This window comes from Orcinus orca, chromosome 21 (genome assembly GCF_937001465.1).
Source record: "Orcinus orca chromosome 21, mOrcOrc1.1, whole genome shotgun sequence".
Taxonomy (NCBI): domain Eukaryota; kingdom Metazoa; phylum Chordata; class Mammalia; order Artiodactyla; family Delphinidae; genus Orcinus; species Orcinus orca.
The window spans coordinates 23,150,798-23,170,409 of NC_064579.1; the positions used below are offsets into that span (position 1 = coordinate 23,150,798).

The window sequence follows — 19,612 nt, forward strand, 5'->3', positions numbered from 1 at the left end:
AGCATTTTTGGTATCCTAACTGTCCCTACCTGTCCCAATTAAAACAAAACAACTCCCTTATTAAGCACTAGACTGAATGCAGCTATGAAGCAGCAGCAAGGTATTTATAAATGGGCTACTGACAGTGTATCAAAATGCTACTATGGAAAATAGAGCAGCAAATACTCTAATAAGAGCACATTATTCCACATGGAATCCCAAATTATTCTTATCTCTAGTTCCTTAAATTCTTGGAAGACTAGAGATGACCAAGTGTATGTATAAATGGGGCCAGGAAGAGAGAAGCTCTGAATGGTATAGTGTTCATATTTTAAATTATCCAAGATAATCTGAATGCTTACAGAGAACTCCAACTATATCTAAATTTTTTTAAGCACATAGACTAAAATGCTAGCAAAACTTTGGTGTTTACCCCAAAATTAGCATTGCATTTTCAGTGAAAAGGAAATAGGCATGGTTTGTGAAGTTATTATGTTCACACCACCCTTCCCTACTCCCTGCTCCTTTCATCAGGTGATCTGAAGATTACCTGGCTTAAAATATTTGGTAATTCAGTGCAGAAAATTAAGGTCACAGACAAAGTACAACAACTTTTAATACACCATTAATACTAATGATTAAAAATTATTGCATAGTCTTATGCATTTACCCTAAAACATTTTCTGAAAGTAAATTCTGAAAGAATTATATAAAAGACAAATAACCCTTTAAAATGCAGACGGCCTTTACTACCTCGATCTTCTCTCCTTCTTTGTCTTTTCAGTACTTTTGTCCATCGTTTTCTCATTATCTCCCCTGCACTTTGGGCAATACCATTTCCCCTTTGGTTTATAGGTAAGTGAAACACATGAAAAGTGAAACCATTCAATTGGACACTGTTCATTGTCACATCCGATCATTTCCCCATAAGACACTTGGTTACATAAACAATATGTAGGTTCGTTGGGATCTATTGCAAACTCAACAGGCGAAGCTTCCCTTTCCTGCTTGGCCTTGGAACGTTTCTTTTTCTTGGCTGACTTGGATTTCTTTTCTTTAGGTGGCTGATCATCACAGTCTTCAATCCCATTCGTCATGTGACACAGATCACGGCTTTCACTGGTTCGCTGTCGGCGGGGTCTTCTCGAAGATCGTTCTGGTTGGCTGGAATCCATCTTTGCTTTATCTGAGGCTCGCTCACTTTCAGCAGGATCTTGAAAACACTGTGAATGTAGCTCCATTTGCCTTGCCCGATTTTCCACCAATTCGAGCATCTGTGTGACAATCTGAATTTTTTCATCTCCCAATTCTTGACTATTGATTAATGCTCTCTGGAGATGCTGCTGGAGGCGTTTTTTCTGGTTTGAATCATCTTCTTTCTTATATTTTTCATAGACATCATCAATTTCCTTTAATGTTTCTAAAAGAGGAAAAGAAAATATATGGTAGCACATATAACATTTTTCAAGTTAGTTATTTTTCACAGAATTGGTACAGTTAGAATGAACTCAAACCATAAAGACCACACTCCTCCATAGTATGAATACATGAGAAACATTTCATTTCCCTTACAAAGACCACATATTATCCAACATGAAAGTACATTTAGAGATAAACTAATAAAAAGAATGAACACAAAACTCTCTTAATACCCATTAATCTATATTAGAAAGGATAAGAGATGTGTGGCTAATTATTAATCAAAAGTCTTTACTTGGGCAGAAACACTCTGTGCCACTTTAGAGTTCACCCAGTGCCGTATCACCTATACTTCAGGTAAACCTCAAAACTACCCTGTATATAAAATTTCCAGGCTGGACTCCAGCCGTAAAACTTAAAAAGGTTCCAGGACTACTCTAGATTACTGTCCAACTGTGTTTACAGGGTTTATGGTTCAATCGATGACTTGCCACAGAACTCTAGAGAGACGCTATACCTTGATTTTCATATCATCCCCTGGACGTTCTTAACAAAGCAGACACAAGTAACTCTTAGCTTCCCATCATATTAGCCTGAATGGCTCTTTTATTTCATCACATGGGAGAGTCTGAAAATCAAGCTATTTCCGGAGCAGGTTTAGGTTCAGGTTCTGGCATCAATTGACTAAGCTACTAACAAAATTATAGTAAAGTTGGCATTGGATCACTGTGCTTTTGTAGATAACTCAGCCGTTGGTTCTCAGCCTTTTGAACTGCTGATTTAGATATTGTATAGCATGAGGACCCACTTACATCAATTAAAAATGGCCGAGTCATTAGAAGGTATACAAATATCTGAAAATATAGTTCCAGATGTCACCAAAATTTACATAGATGTCTTATTCAAATCTGTTCTGTTTCTCATCCTTATGAGATACAATGCTATCTGAAAGAGTTCTGTCTTAGTAAAGGTGGAGAAACAAAAATTAACTGGAATTTATCACACCCGATGCCATATCACTGTTCTATCTTCTAATATCACTGCTCTAACGACAACAGAAATGTTAGACGACCAAATACATACACTGGGGGTGTCTGTGAGTAAGGTAACATAGAGCAAGTATTCAACACAACTTGTGAATTCCCGTCGCCCTGGAGAGTGTAGGTACTCACACTTGACGGACAACTATTTAACCCGGGATTCATGACAATGTGCTCCCACACATTTGAGGGTACTCATACCTGCAGAGCATATTTTTAAACAATGTTCACATCTAGCCCATTTCCCCAGCTAGGTATGTAAGTGGATTTCTTAAGAATCCAATTTTCCTCCAGGAAAAATAAGGAAATTATATATTTTCCCCTCAAACACACAAAATGTGAGGTTTAAAAAATAAAAGCAGGGCTTCTCTGGTGGTGCAGTGGTTGGGAGTCTGCCTGCCAATGCAAGGGACGCAGGTTCGTGCCCTGGTCTGGGAAGATCCCACATGCCGCGGAGCAACTGGGCCCGTGAGCCACAACTACTGAGCCTGCGCGTCTGGAGCCTGTGCTCCGCAACAAGGGAGGCCGCGATAGTGAGTGGCCCCCGCTTGCCACAACTAGAGAAAGCCCTCGCACAGAAACAAAGACCCAACACAGCGATAAATAAATAAATAAATAAATTAATTAATTAATAAAAGCAAAACTTATTCCAAACACTCTGTATCGAATAATCAGGAATTAGAAGCTAAATATATTATTTAATAGCAGCACATTGATATTATACATGAAGTAAAAATTCACATTTTTAAGACACCTTAATTACCCGGTGAAATAACATTTACTGAGCCTCTTCCATGTGACTTTCTCAGTAATCCCCACAGCTATCCCATGAGGAAGCCACCACTTTTATATGTGAAGAAGATTAAGCTCAACAGGTATCAACCCCAGACTTTGAACTCTGCCATTATCTGTCAGTCTGGCTCTGCTCTTTAAGCACTTTCTACTCAGCTGCATGGAAGGCACTTAAAATTAAGTACGAAATTTTAGTTCAAAGGTTATTTACCTTTGAACTATGAAAGAGAAATACTGGAACAAGAATACTGGAACAAAAATTGACGTTCTCTAATAACCATACCCCATAATAAATACTTCATTCAATTGTGAAATTGTTTTCTTCATTTCTCTCTGTTTTTAAGGCTACTTTTGAGGTTGTTCAGTAACTTCTGAAAGTGTCTCAAATAGGTAGGAGAGAAATTTCTTTGACTACCTATATAATTTATAACATCGAATTTTGCTGTAGGTATTAAATCTAAAACCAGGAAATACTTAAGAACTAGCAAAGAAACAAAAAACATGAAAAACCAAGAACACACAAGTATATAAAGCTAATAGAAAACTGAGAGTTGAGCTTAGTAAGCATGTGCAGAGTAAAAACTAGATCACTGTTTTTGTATTACTCTTCAAAAGAACTACAATTTTAATGGGGCTAAAATTTTTTTAAATCTCTCGATCTTTCAAGGCCTAATACTGTTTCTCATGTTACCAAAGCTACTTCTGTCAACTTTAGATGGTCAAGATGGCAGATTTCCCTGGAACAAATTGCCCCCCCAGCAATTCAAATGAAAAAAAAATAGCTTAACTTTCATGAAGGCAAACATGTCTTTAAAGAAATGTAAAAGCCTGCAAGGTTTACAAACTTCAGAGTTATGATTATTTGAAAAACTAAAAATGTTCAACATACAATTTTTAAGCACACATGTACAATATATAATATTTTAAGGTTACAATTCAGGTATGTGCTCCATGTCTATAGAAAATACCTTTGGAGAGCTTTTATTTAAAAAAACAAACAAAAAAAGATTTAAATAATTTAAAAACGAGCATGTGCACCTGCAGCAGCCAGGATGTGGAGTCAAACATTCCCCACTTAATTGGACAAGTTACTTAAACTCCTTGTAAATTTTAATTTGTCTGCAAAATGAATTTTTACTTCATTGAGTTGTGAAGATTAAATGAGATAATGTTCTGGACGTGGTGCAGCAATTGACACACAGTAAGTAATCGTATTAATTCTCTTCCCCCCAACAGAGATCAGTCCTGTCAGTCATATGGGTTCAAAAGGCAGAAATAAATTATAGGTGAAAAAACAGAGACACTTAAACGTTCTATCAGGCTACAGGCCCGAAAATATCACCCCAGAAATGCGTTCCTTAGACACTAAATCATAAAACTAGCGACGTGTCGAAAAACAGAGAATGGGTCCAAGAAGTTATCTTTTTAAAGTCCGTATGGCTGATTCCACATTATGTCTAAGGTCTGTTCCTTGATTCAGACCTCCTTGTTCCTTAAACCAAACGGCTCCCCATTTAAACTCCTCCCCTTGTAGTTACAGGCGAAAGGGCCACCAATGGTAAATAGTAAATGTACTCTCTGTAAAAAAGCTGATTCCAGGGAATCAACCCTAGCTCCTTGGGTCTGACCACAAAGGGTGGCTTTTGCCTCCGTACTTAAACTTGGCGAAGTAGGGATCCAGGGGTTAAGAGACGCCAGGCGGTTGCCCGGTCAACTAACCCACATCCTCCAGAGGCCCGGAAGTGACGCAAGGCCCGGAACCTACGCGGTGCAGAGGCCAGCGACGATCACAGTAGCTGTGTCTTTGTCGTGATTGAGTGATTGGGAAAAAGTCGAAAAATCAAACAAACATGTCCCAAATCCCAACACTGACTCCGCTCAGGACGAGCTAATGTCCCGCACGGTCCCCGCCCGAACAGCCAGTGTCGCCCAAGCCTTCGTGCAACCAGCCATTTTCCAGACGGGAGGCAGCGCGCGCGTCCGCGCCCCGCCTATGTCCTTCGTCACGACCGCAGGCCCCGCCCCCAGAGCGGGCGGGGGGTCCACCCCGCCACACACACCCCTCTCCCTTCCCCCGCGGGGACCCCTAGCCTTTTAACCATTTGGCTGAAAGAGCTGTGAAAAGCTGTGGCCCAGAACTTTCCCTGGGGTGGGAGAGGGAAAGCCTCCTCTACTCCCGAGCCGGGAGCCGGAGAGCCGAGGGAGGGACCTCCCCGGAGGCCGCCTTCGCAGCCCTCTCGCGCCCCCTCCCCCCTGCACGTTCCAATGCATCTGCTCTCAGGGGGTGGGAGCCCGAGGGGGGGGTGGGGAAACCCAGGCCCCGGAGGCCAGCGGGAGTCCGGCCGCGGCCGGCCGCTCACTCCCCACAGTCCCCGCCCGGCTGCACGCTCCCGGCCGGGGCAGGAGGGTCTGCGACACCGAGCAGGCGAGGGCCGGAACAAATGCTTCTTAAAATGGCTGATTCCTCGCCACACCAGCTGCAGCCGCTGAGTCTGCAGCGGGGGCTGACAAGCGGCCACCACCCTCACCCTTGAGACCCCCGAGAAGTCCTCGCCGACCGCAGCGGGGGAAGGGAGGGCCGCGAACCCGGTCTCCAGTCCCGTTCCCCCGTCCCACACACCAGACCCCCTCTGTGCAGTCGGGGAGACTGTCACAGGAGAAATGGAAAGTGGCACTTCCCCGGGCAGGCTCCGAGCGACCGTGCCCGGCGGCCAGCGGACCCGAGTGGGGGAGGACTCACCGGCAGCCCCGCGGCCCCTACCTTGATATTTGTTGTCCAGCTCTCGCAGCACGGACACGTTCCTCTGCATGTCGTGGGGCAACGACTCCACGCACTCGAGGTAGTCCTGCACATAGCAGGTTAGGAGCCGGCTCCGCTCCCCGGTCAGGAGCGCGGCCGACGAGTAGAGTTGCTGTTGCTGCTGCCCTAACATCCTGCCGCCGCTGCTGCTCCTCGCCGCCGCCGCCGCCGCCGCCTCCGCATCCAGCAGCCACACATGCAACAGCCACGGCCGCCGCGGCTCCTCTGCTCGTCAGCCCGGCGCCGCGGGGACACCGGCAGCCGCTCGAGAGGGCACAGCCGAGTCCCCCGATCTCTACTCCCCGCAAAAGAAGCCCTCACTCCCCGCCCCCGCGGTAACAAGCCCAGGGGCGGGGCGAGATCGGGGCTCCCTCCTTTTCCCCCTCCCTCCTCAGGACTAGAGCAGCGGGGATCCCCCCAGCGGAGCTGGCGCCGGGGTCCCGGGCGTTGACACTTCCTGTCCCCCTCGGAGTCACCAGATGCTACCAATGCCGTCTCGTACCTCGGATCCCCATGACAAGCCTCTCGCTGGCCTCTTTCCTCCCAATCACCCTCAGTGCCTGACGGAGAGTCTCTCACTGGACCGCCCCCGCCCCTCAGGCTGCGGCCGCCTCTGCGCCTGCGCAGGACTCCCTCCTAATAAGGCGGGGGGCCCGCCCCTACCGCCCAGCCGAAGGGTTCGCATTCTCCCGCCTTCCCTCCGCCACCCGGGCGATTGGTCTGTCAACTCTTGGCCCGGGGGGAGGGTGCGGAGAGCGGCCAAACTGTAGGCTGCGCCCCGCCCCCTCTTAAAGGGGAAGCACTGTCGGGTCCGCCTCTTTGCTCAATGTCTGAATGGGACTTGAGAGGGCAGGTGGTTGACCCCTTCCTTCCGTCCTTCCCACAGGGAGGGGGAGGCTTGGCCCAGCTCCCTTGGCCCGGTGTTACCGACTTCTTCCCCATCAGATGGATGTAGCGCGGCCCCTCGCGAGCCTTAAAAGGAGCAGCAGGCGGCCACCTTACGCAGCGACCCGGAGGGAGTCCTGCGGGGACTACGCGGCGGGCTTGAGGCGAGCGCGGCTCCGGGCATGCGCGGCGGCTGTGTGCCCGCCGGGCCGGCACCGCCCTCTGGCTGTGTCTTCCTCCAGCCGCGGCCTTCGGGCTCCCGGAGCACCGGGGCTGATCGCCGAGGTAGGCGGTGCCCTCGCGGCCCCCTGCGTTTCTTTCTCCCTTAGTCCGTCCGCTTTTTGAATCTCCCTCCTGGCTTCTGCGAGCTCCCGCCCTTCCGCAGTCGCGGGGGTCTCCCGCCGCACCAGGACGTGCAGGTTTTGTCCACCCTAGGGCTCCTGAGGAATCGCGTTTAGTTCAGGCTCACTCTGCCCCATACCTGTTTGTCCGACAGACAACCTTTTAAAAAAAAAAAAAAAGTTTTCCCCCTGGGGATCAGAACGTTTAAACATTAAACGTAGGCAAGGGCTTCCTGGCGGCGTGAGGGGCACCACCACCTTAACATCTACGTAAGACTGAAAACCACTGGGGGCCGGGGTCCAGGGGTGATGGAGACGCGAGGACAGACCGAATCCGAAATCAGGCCCACGTCCTCATCTACGTGACCGGCCGACAGGGTTTAATTCCTATCTGGGGTTAAATGAAATGCCAAGCAGAGGAGTTGATTTTAATTCCAGATGGACTCAGTGTATATAACAGCGTGTATTTTTCAAAGAAATGGGTGTAAAGAGAACGAATACGCGGAGAATTTTAACGGAATGCCTATCTAAACAAGCACTATTGTGAGTAGTACATTTGAGTTAAAAAGAAAACGTGAGGGGGCGATAAATTGGGATTTCTTCTTATATCCAGTTGGTTTGCAGCGGTGGGGCACCTGTATGATGACCTATTTAGGGCAGTTTTGAAACAGCTGTTAATAGTACGTAACCACTGACAGGGAAAGAGAAATCTAGACCTTGATCTAGAGGATATTTTAAATTTCAAACCGAAACAAAGCACTATTGGAAATTTGAGTCTTGGGAACAAGATAATATTGCTCAGGACTCAAAGATTGTCTTGTATTATTATCCTGTGACACTTGGAGGTTTTGACCACTTGAATATTATTAAGTCAACCCAGGCAATCCAGTGTCTTGTATTTCTGAGAACCGTCTAGGGATTTTCTTGTCATTCTTTAAATCAGATTAAGCAGCCAGGTCTTGTCAAAAAAGTCACTGTTAAGAATTGAATTTTAATCACATTTTACTTAAACCCTACTATTTTTGTTTACTCATAGATTTAAATCAGCTAGGTTTTATTGAAGGCCTAAAATAATGCAAGATGCCTTATTATTTACTGATTCAGATTAGACACAGAACGCACATATGGATTTTATTCAGCCTGAGAAGTGATCTGCAGGCAGATATAACACATGGTTAGAAACTAGAAGTGAGAAAACGCAATGATTTATAATACCTAGAGCACTCCTTCCAGGAACCATGAGCCGGATGAAGAAGGAAGGATGAGTATGGAAATGAAGACCTTTTAGAGCATTATTTTGACCTTTCATAATTCTGTTGAACAGGCTGAAAGGAAGCAAAAAGTCTAAATAATGATTTTGCAGCTTGTGTTGATCTAAACCTATAAAGAACACTCTCATATGGTAATCTATGTGTGTATATGAATTGTCAGACATGTGCTTTTATTGCTATATTAATTTATAAAAGTTAATCAAAGACTTACTCCTGCGGTACTTGTGAAAGCAGATTGTGTGAAGAGAGTAAAAAAAAAAAAATCACTGTACTCCCCAAACTCAGCCCTTTGACTTCGGTTATTTATCATGTCCTTTTCTTTTTAGTAATCGCTTAACTGGAAATTTGGGGCCTTTTGAAATGGGGTTCCTGTACCCTGCTAAATGCAATATTTAAAAGTCCCCAATTCTCCACAATATAGAAGTTAATTGGTGACATTTAATTGTGTGAATAAAGCAAAAAGGCATCTTATTTGCTCTTAAGTATATTTTCTGAAGTAACCCTAAAAAAGATAAGTAACCTACACCCCCAAATTAGTAGAGCTATCTGAGGTTAACTTTAATTTCTAAATCAGTTACTGTGAGACATCCCTGGTAGAAATGTTTAAGAGATCTCTGGTAGGCCCTTATTTATACTGTAAAGGGAGGGGGGACCACTTCAAACTCTGATGGAAAACAAACTAGCAAGTAGTTCTGAAGGTTTCCTAGAGATACCTCCTGAGAAGATTCAGCTACTGCTTGAGTCAGGACAATTAAATATGAAGTCCTTTTTTTCTTTTTAATATTTTTTAAAACTTTCTTGTGGAAAATTTCAAGCACACACAAAAGTAGAGGTAATGGTACAATAAACCCTAATATACCATTCACCCAGCTTGAACATTTATCAATATATGGTCCTTAATATCTCACTCCCTTATCCTTGATGGATTATTGTCATTTTCTCTGTACTTTAAATGTGAACGGATAAGAGAGAAGTTTTTCAAAACATCCACAATACCATTATCCCATCCAAAAATTATCTTACTGTCATTTAATATCCAGACAATTGAAATTTCCCTATTGTCTCATTAATATTATTTTACACTTGGTTTGTTCAACAGGATCTGAACAAATTCCACACTGCATCTGGTTAATGAGGTCTTTTCTAAACTAGTAAAAGGTAGTTAATTCCCTGTTTAATTCAGGGAAGCAGATAGCAATGTTTTTTCTAAGGAAGGTATTTGGATTGTTAAAAAGCACTGTTCAAAATGTAGGGAAATTCAAGAAAATCACTTTAAACAAAATCCTCATATTGAAAGGTCACCAACTGATAGCCCACTGTAGAAATGTAATTGTACCTAATGCAAATAAATAAATCCTTTAAAAATCTAGACATTTGCTTTAGAGTGTAATTTGTTCTAGAAGGTCCAAGCATTTTAAATTGTGCTGAAAAAACCTGAAACTTTAAATCAATTCATTAGTACAACAGGCGACAACAATAACCACAAATACTAACAGTCTACATCTCCACTGAGCTCAGTTTTAAAGCATTTTTGATTGCTTTATTGCATAAGTAGTACATCTTAATTGTAGAAAAAAAATAAAAAAGAAGACATATAAAATCACTAAAGACTGGAACTAGGTCTTCTTGGTATCTAAGTATACTCCCAAGATGATTCCATTTAGTTTTTTGTTTTAAGGAAACACTTTGTCTAGGACTAAAGGACAAAGTTAAGAAAATACCAGATTCTCGAGATGGAATATTGCTAATATGGGTACTGTTAGCCTGTACATTTAGTTTATGAGGTAGGCAGCGCAGATGTGTGTATACAATCAATCTATGGGTTATAGTACTGTGCAGCAATTAGAATGACCACTAACAGCAAAAGAGGATCCTAAACCTTTTAATGAAGGTACTGTGAATGACTGGGTCTATAGTCATAGAATTTTCAGTATGATAAAATGTCATTCCCATAACCAAGAAGAAGAGCAAACACGTATTATCCACTTTGGTTATCCCAGAGAGAAAAATAACACGTATGGTATACTTTGCATATTGCTGACCAGAAAAACATTCAATTTTCCCTGGATGGTTACCATAGTTACATGAGCCGTTTATAACATCAAGAGGAGGAACTAGGTCACAGGATTAAAGGAGTTTGAATTATGCAATTATGTTTCCTAAAAGAAGGGGAAAGGGTTTAAAATTTAGGGAAGAGAGATTTATACTAATGTTCAAAATTGAAATTCTAGTCTAATTTTGCTGGTGAAACAATAAATCTAAAATTAAATGGTTGATATTGTAGGTGTAAATAGTTTATCCTGTACAAATAATGTAATAGCTTGATCCATAAGTGTGATAAAAGAGATGCCAGCACATTCTGTCCTTGTCGATACCCCTTTATCTTAGTGAGCTACCTTACCTTAAAATGTTTTTGTAGATAATCAATAAACCCAACAATAGCCTAGAATCTTGGAGTAGCCAAAACATGTAAACTGAAGCTTTGACCTCTTACCTTTGCAAGTTTGAGATTAAAGCTTGGTACAATGCCTGTCATATGCTACTCTTAATTTGTTGTAGAGATTTTCCTATTAATTTCATCAAAGGGACAGGGAAGGGTGGTAAAGAGGGAAGGTGTTGAAAGCCATGTTAGCATAGACTTCATCCTCTTTAAATTATGTGTTTTTTTTTTTTTTTTACTAAGAACCTCAAAAAGGTAATTTTATTCAAGAACTGTGTCTGTTGTATCAGAGCCCTGCACAGTGCTGAATACATAGAGGTTGGATGAAGGAAAAGCAAAGAAGGGGCTTCCCTGATGGCGCGGTGGTTAAGAATCCGCCTGCCAATGCAGGGGACACGGGTTCAAGCCCTGGTCCGGGAAGACCCCACATGCCGCGGAGCAACTAAGCCCGTGGGCCACAACCACTGAGCCTGCACTCTAGAGCCCGCGAGCCACAGCTACTGAGCCTGCACGCCACAACTACTGAAGCCCGCGCGCCTAGAGCCCGTGCTTCACAACAAGAGAAGCCACCACAATGAGAAGCCCGCGCAGCACAACGAAGAGTAGCCCCCACTCGCTGCAACTACAGAAAGCCCGCGTGCGGCAACGAAGACCCACCGCAGCCAAATAAATAAATAAATAAATAAATTTATTTTTAAAAAAAGAGAAAAGCAAAGAAAAAACTTCATCTCAAGGTTGCACAATTTCAGATGGTCATTTTTAATCTTCTGATCACTATAGACTCAGACTTTGTATAGCTAAAACTAATCTTAGTTCAGTGATTTCCCTCAAAGGAAGAGAGAGCAGGCAACAGGCAGCCTCACTGAGTAGCTGGATGAGCCACTGCTGCTGATGTTAATTCATCGTAACCATCATGTCTGTAGGGAAGGATGGGGAAGAGGTTGAGAATCCCTATTATAACGCACCTCTAGACCAATTTTTTTTTTTTTTACAGGTGATAATATGGGGACCCAGAGAAGTTAAGTAACTTGTCCAGGGTCACACAGCAATTCATGAAATAAGGGTACACTAAAAAATTTAAGAGTAAAACAAATATTAGTTAATCTTAGCTGATAATCATTAGAAAGGAGAAAAGTACCCATAGAAAAAACAAAAACTTGGGATATTATAAAATTACTTTTTCTGAGAAGTCTTGCAGCAAATTTGACAAAATTACCTCTAAAGGAAAATCAAAATTTCCTGAACAATAATTTCCAAAATAATCATAAAATCAAAAGTACTAGAAATCATGTATCCTTTAGACATTTATTTTCAAGGGCAAATGCCTTATGCCTTCAGCTCTAGTTAAAATAAGAATGGCCTTTTAAAAATAAAACTCATGCTACTGGCCAGGAGCTTTTTGCTGAATCTTTTGTTCCTTGTAATGATTCTAATTGATTACTTAATGAGGCTTTATTGGAGCTGTTGTTACATTAATTGCTCTTGGTAAGGTTAATTTAATCCAGCACTTTGGTGAATATTGATTTAGCTTCTGAGGGTAAATTTTAAAAAATTGTTTATCTAATTTATTTCCGTAAATTGGAGTTCTCTGACTCTTATCTATGGGAACCAGTATATCTAGCTTTATTCAATATATCTTTCTGCAAAATTGTGTTAAAACCTTATTTTGCTACAAGTAATTTTATAAATTTATTTATTTTATTTATTTTTGGCTGCATTGGGTCTTCGTTGCTGCGCGCAGGCTTTCTCTAGTTGCGGCGAGCGGGGGCTGCTCTTCGTTGCGGTGCGCGGGCTTCTCATTGCGGTGGCTTCTCTTGTTGCAGAGCTTGGGCTCTAGGCGCACGGGCTTCAGTAGCTGTGGCTCGTGGACTTCAGAACGCAGGCTCAGTAGTTGTGGTGCACGGGCTTAGTTGCTCCACCGCATGTGGGATCTTCCCAGACCAGGGCTCAAACCCGTGTCCCCTGCATTGGCAGGCGGATTCTTGACCACTGTGCCACCAGCGAAGCCCCTACAAGTAATTTGAAATGTGCTGGTTCTATAAAATAAAAGACCCACATTTTAGAAATATTTAACAAATAATTTATCTCATTTTTTTTTGTTTTCTAGACTGCCCTCAATTGTTTTCTGCTTGAGATAACAGGTTGTGTTCTTCATTATCTATCTGCAGCCACGGTGTGGCATCTTTTGCTTGTTCTAACTGTGGTATACATTCCAGATCTTTTAGCATAATACCCTTTGGTCACAGAAATGACATCTTCAGGGAGACGACTTTGAAGAAATGCCTGAAAGTGACAGTAGAAATACTTTCTTCTGTTACCTGCTGAAAGTAAGTACTAGAATTAGAGAGATTAAAAAAACAAAGATATAAAAGATATGGGGAACAATTTCTATGGAAAGTATTAGAGGCTAAAAAGCTTACTGTTATGGGAAAATAGAAGAAACAGAGAAAGGAATGATTACTTCAGCCATTAACGGTGGTGGTACAACAGAATTAAAGTTTAGGGACCATGATATTTAAATTATATCTACAGAAACTATTTGTTACTCCTTTATGCATAACAAAAAATACAGTTGTAATACAGGGTTGGACTAATAGCCTATCTAACATAATCTTTGGAGAGTGGCATGTTGATTCAAAAATAATTGCAAAAGAGCCTAGTGACTTCCTTACATGATGTTAGTTTTATTTTTTTTAATTTATTTTATTGACATATAGTTCATTTACAATGTTGTGTTGATTTCTGCTGTACAACACAGTGATTCAGTTATACATATATATACATTCTTTTTCATATTCTTTTCCATTATGGTTTATCACAGGATATTGAATATAGTTCCTTGATGTTAGCTTCAGAATATGCCTAACTTTTACTCTTCAGGTAAAATATCTCTGGAAGAATAGTCCAGTGTTATCTATGGTAGCAGTTGCCTCTGATTTAGAGCCTGGGGATCTGGAGTTGGAGGGAGACTTAGTTTTCACAAATATCATTTTGCACATTTGATTTTTTTGATACACGTATTGCTTTAACAAAATTTAAACTTTATTTTTAATATAAAAAAAGCAAAAAGCTTTCCGTACATTCTGCAATAACAAAATGCATATGAATACTACCCACTGGGAAAGGAGCACATGAGTAAATACACTCAATATTTAGATTTAGTTCACTTTTTTGAGAATTTTTCTGCTACTACTGCTAGTAATGTCTATACTTTACATACTAGCATTCTAATTGCAAATATATTGTTACACAAAAATAAAATTAATAAATACCACATTGTTAATCTTGAAGCTTTTGAAGACGTCACACTTTAGAAACTGATCTAGGCAGTTTTGGCTCAGAAATACATTTTTTTGTGAAGTTTTTTAGCATTTTAGGAGAAGCTATGTGTAGCTTTTTTCTCATTCAGTATAGCCCTCAACTTGTTAAGAGCTTTCTAAATTTTTGTGTGATCTAGCTTGAATACCTTAGGATAAGATGGAATACCTCTTATCATTTTTATGAGTTAAGTGTTTTAAAAATTCACATTCAGGCTAATGTTCTGTGTTCATGCCATCTATAACTTGTACCTACAACCTCAGAAGGGAACTGCGAACTGTGTCCACCCCAGAAGGAGTCCTTCCCTGATGTCTCTTAGTGAGCTGTGGTCTTCTCTATAGGATTGAAATTTAGCCGAAGTATCTAATGAAGAGGAATCTGAACATAGCAGTTGAGGAAGGAAAAAGATTGGGAGAAGAGCCCAGATGTCATAAGGCAAAGGGAGGATGAGGTATAGGAAGCAGCTATTATTATTTCTGTTGCATGGCTCAAAGAACTCCAAGAAATTGATTCCATTCCACTGAACATAGTTTTCAATTTAGGATAGGAATTTATTTTTTAATAAAATTGATATTAGTGGAAACACACGGGAAACAGACAGGAAAACAATTGAACATAGTGACCTGAGTGGTTACAATACCTCATATAAGGCATCTTTTCAGAAATTATTCTTCGGTGTGTGGTGGGTTGCTTTCTAGGTAAGAATGGGAGTGACAACTCTGCTGTAATGAATAATGGCTTGGGTGGGGAGCGGGAAGGAGAAGCCAGGAGGGAGTAACAGGGAAATGAGGGTATGTGGAAGGAAGGAGATAGATTCAGGAAATTTCCAGGAGGTAATATCAACTGGGTTTAGTGACTGTTTTTAGGGGGCGGGGCCATAAGGAGGTGGTGGCAATGTTGTGCAGAATAGAAGATCCAGGAAGCAGAGCAGGTTTGTTGGGAAAGATACAGATTTAAATCATACAAGGTTCATAACCCTGTAGGTTTTTTTTAGGCCTCCTCTTCCAAACAGCATAAACTATTGCTTCCTAGATGTAGCCTGCTTGTCTGTAAAGAACAGCCAGCCATAGAAACTGGAGGCTGGGAATGTGTTGGGAAGGGTAGAGAGACTAGAAGAAATGATTTAGATGTGCAGTGGTCTTAAAAATATTTTGCCGCAAGCCAGGACTTAGCTAGCTTTGTATCACTTCTATTAGTAAGACGGGAGTCGGTAATAGGGGATAGCAAGGATGGACAGACCCTTGGGAGGAAGAGTTAATACAGCAGGTCTGGTTGCTTATTCCTTGCATGTCTCCAAGGAAACCATGACTGACCCGGCCAACCCTGGGAATTTGGCTTGTGGAATGTTCTTTATGTTAGTGACAATTTTGTTGTGTACACCTGGAGAAATGGAACACGCCATACTGGCTTGTCAGGTTGCTTTGCACAACACGTACACCTGGTTTCATTGTTGGGGTCCTGAGTCTCAGTTGCCATAGCTGATTGTATAGCAGAATGTGTGGACATTAATAGCTCCCCATAAAAGCCTTGGACCCTGAGACTCAGATGGGCTTCCTCAGGTAGAGCTATTCCATGCATGCCTGTAGTTTTGCTGCTAGACAGAGAGAATTCCTTGCAGCTTCAGGCCAAGAACATTGGAAGCCTGTGCTGACCTCTCTGGACTTCCCCAATGCATCTTTTTCCCGTTGGTTTTGCTCTCTCTCCTTTGCTGTAATAAGTTTAAGGCATGTTTATAACCTGCTATTGAGGCTTGTGAGTGATTCTGGGATCACCAAAGGAAATGACCATATATAAAGTTCTGAAGAAATTTAAAACCCAATTTGTCCATTCGAGTCTTGATAAGATTCACTGAAAAAAGAATAATCAACATATGCAAGTATGTGCTGTGTATGGATTTAAACCGAATCAAATCTTTGGTCCATGTCCAGGAGACATTTATAGTCTCTGTAGGGATATAGAACACATATATAGAGTGTTAGGAAAATGCCTACAGGCATAAGTGTAAATAAAATCAAATTAGCAATAAATGTAGAAGCAAGGCAGAAAAAGAGAGTAAAATTTGTAGGAGTCAATCATGGTTTATGGAAGATGGTGCATATTTAAGAAGAAATATGGGAACATGTTGTCAAATAATAGCTTTTGCTTTTTTTCCTTCATATGTACTTTCACAGTATGTAAAAAAAAATGAAATGAAAAACATTTTTTTCTGGATTTTATCTGATGAGTGCTGAGTCCAATAGAACTTTGACTGAATTATTTGTGTGGAATCAAAATTTGCACTAAATCAAAATGTAAGTATTCTATGTAACAATATTTTTTGAGCCCTACAGCTATTAATTATGGCTATGAGTTAATATTCTCTTATATTATCATTCCAAAGACTCCACCCAACTCCTGTTATAATCAATAAATCATATCTAGTATTTCTTCAGCTATTTAGTTAAACTGCTTACAGCCAAAGATTAAGAATGAACTTTGAAAGTTCTGCTTCTGGTACTAGCCAGATAGGTCCCCTCACCCTCCTACAAATAACAGCTATAAATTCTGGATGAAATATTTTAAAAATACCAAAAGGCACTGGAAAGCAAGCAAAAGAAGGCAAATTCTGGAGGGAAGTCAATACTTGGAAGAATGAAATGGCACTTAAGGCGTTTCCTATTTTTATGTCTTCAGCCTGCAGTGCCCAGTTTTGTAGGATGACTTAAACTTAGAAACTTGCAGATATACTGGCTCGAAGAGCCAGAGGTTGGAGACCAGGGCAACCACAGTGTGGTACAGGGCCTAGAATTAATATCAGGTACTGCCTTGACATCTGGTAGAATCAGGAATGTTATGAACAGCCTAACACCAAGTTCCCTTCCCCATCTGCTCCCATGGTCCTAAGATCCCCTAGCCAAACAACCCTTCTTGTCTCGGGGACCAGGTACATTTCCTGCTTGTACCTGAGTGGCAGGTTTCATTTCCCTGCAAGCCTGTGGAATTATTCAAAGAAACCAATCCCATCCCCCGTCAGGAACCAGGGACTACCTTGATACTACAAAATCTGCCTCCCTCAGTACCTGGTTGTTTACTGTGTTCTCTGGTGTAACCCTCATGTGTCTCTGAATGGTGTCTGGTGTCCTCCCCCAGGCTATGAGTATGCGTGACTAGTAAACTGCCATCAGTCTCACCTGACAAGTGCTGGGTGTCATGTATTAGGCCATTCCCATAACCCTAGGGTGGGAATCCTTGCCTCACCAAAGAGATGAAGAAGAGGCAATTAAAAGAACAAAAATGGAAAGTGGAGGAGAAATCCCAGAAAGAAGAGAGTCACAGAGAGGGAGACTTAAAGTCTGTGTGGAAACTGCCCAAATCTCTAGCTAATTCCTAAACCACACATGTGCAAGGTGTGGCCAGGCAGCCCAGATAAGGCCAAGAGCACTGCACTGAGTTAGAATTTGAGTTCAGCCAAGTGAACAGAATGCCAAAACAAAAACATTGCTGCTCTTTAGAGAAACATAACAGAACAGAGCATCTAGAGATGCTCAGTACATCATTCACTATGTCCAGGATGATATCTAAAACTACTAGACATATGAAGTATGAAAATATAACCCCAAAACCAATCAATGGTGACTAGCCCAGGATGAATCAGTTGTAATTCGAGACAAGGATTTTTTTTTTTTTTTTTTTTTTGGTGGTACGTGGGCCTCTCACTGTCTCAGGAAGCCCCGAGACAAGGATTTTAACGCGGATCTCACAACTATGCTCAAGGACTTAAAAGAAAACACCCTTGTAATGAATGAAAATATAGAACATCTCAGAAAAGTAAAGAGATTTTAAAAACTGAAAGGAACTTCTAGTACTGAAAAGTATAATGTCTGAAATAAATTTTTCACTGGATAGCCTTAAGATCAGAGTGGAAATAACAGAAGAAACTGTCTGTGAATTTGAAGTTAGATCAATAGAAATTATTCAATCTGAAGATCAGAGAGGAAGAATACTGTAAAATGAAATAATGAACAGTACCTCTAGGACCTATAAGGTAATACTGAAAGATCTAACATGTAGGGTTCTAGAAGGAAAAGAGAGAATGGGGCATAAAAAATTTTTTTGAAGGAATATGGCCAAAATGTCCCCAAATTTGGTGAAAGACATAAATAGCCAGATTCAAGAAGCTCATTGAAGCCCGTGCAGGCTATAATGAAAATCACATCTAGGTATAGCAGAGTCAAACTACCGAAAAGCAAAGAGAAAGTTTTGAAAGTAGCCAGGGAAAATATTATTATATGAGGGGAACAAAGATTTGAAGTACTACTGACTTCTCATCAGAATCAAGTGAAATGACATCTTTAAAGTGCTAAAAGAAAAGAAAGAAAAAGTCAACCCAGAATTCTTTATCTATCTAGAAATATCTTTCAAGATGAAATGAAATAAAAATATCCTTCAAGGGCTTCCCTGGTGGTGCAGTGGTTAAGAATACACCTGCCAATGCGGGGGACACGGGTTCATGCCCCAGTCCAGGAAGATCCCACATGCTGCGGAGCGGCTAGGCCCGTGAGCCACAACTACTGAGCCTGCGCGTCTGGAGCCTGTGCTCTGCAACGGGAGAGGCCGCAACAGTGAGAGGCCTGCGCACTGCGATAAAAAAAAAAAAAAAAAAAAACTTCAAGAATGAAGGTGAAATAAATACGCTTTCATTTAAAAGAAAACTAAGAGAGTTTATCATCAGCAGACCTGTACTACAAAAAATGTTAAACGAAGTTCTTTAGACAGAAGGGAAATAACATTAGATGGAAACCTGAATGTTCAGGAAGGAATGAAGAACACCAGAAAGGTAAATATAAATGGCTTTTTTCCACATAATATCTTTAAAATATATAACTTTAAAGCAAAAATTATAATGTTATATAATGGAGTTTATAATACATGCAGATGAAATACATATGACAATTATAGGTTAAAGATAAGAGGGAGAGTGTAGGGTTCTTGTATTTTACGTGAAGTGGTGCAATATTAACTTTAAAAACACTGAAAAGGATGTGTATTGTAAGCCCTAGGACAACCACACACACACACACACACACACACACACACACACACACACACACACACACACACAGAAAACCCTAAAGGTTTTGCTAAAGTTAATCAGTTAGAATGGAATTCTAAAAATTGTTCAAGCAATCCCAAAGAAATCAAGAAAAGAATAATGAAGGAGCAAAAAAACAGATGGGACAGACAAAACAAATAATAAAATAGACCTAATCCACATCAATAGTTACTCTAAATGTAAATGGACTAAACAATCTAATTAAAGGCAAGAATTGTCAGGATATATTAAAAAG

The 19,612-nt window shown here is 41.3% G+C and overlaps 1 protein-coding gene across 1 annotated transcript; it reads right to left on the minus strand.

The window, feature by feature from the left end:
- Positions 1-577: 577 nt before the first annotated feature.
- ING2 (inhibitor of growth family member 2) lies at positions 578-7,194 on the minus strand. The gene is made up of 2 exons (XM_004281743.4): positions 5,992-7,194; positions 578-1,399 (listed from the first exon to the last, which is right to left on the minus strand). The coding sequence occupies exons 1-2, from the start codon at positions 6,161-6,163 to the stop codon at positions 729-731; spliced, it is 843 nt and encodes a 280-aa protein (XP_004281791.1). The 5' UTR covers positions 6,164-7,194; the 3' UTR covers positions 578-728.
- Positions 7,195-19,612: the final 12,418 nt, after the last annotated feature.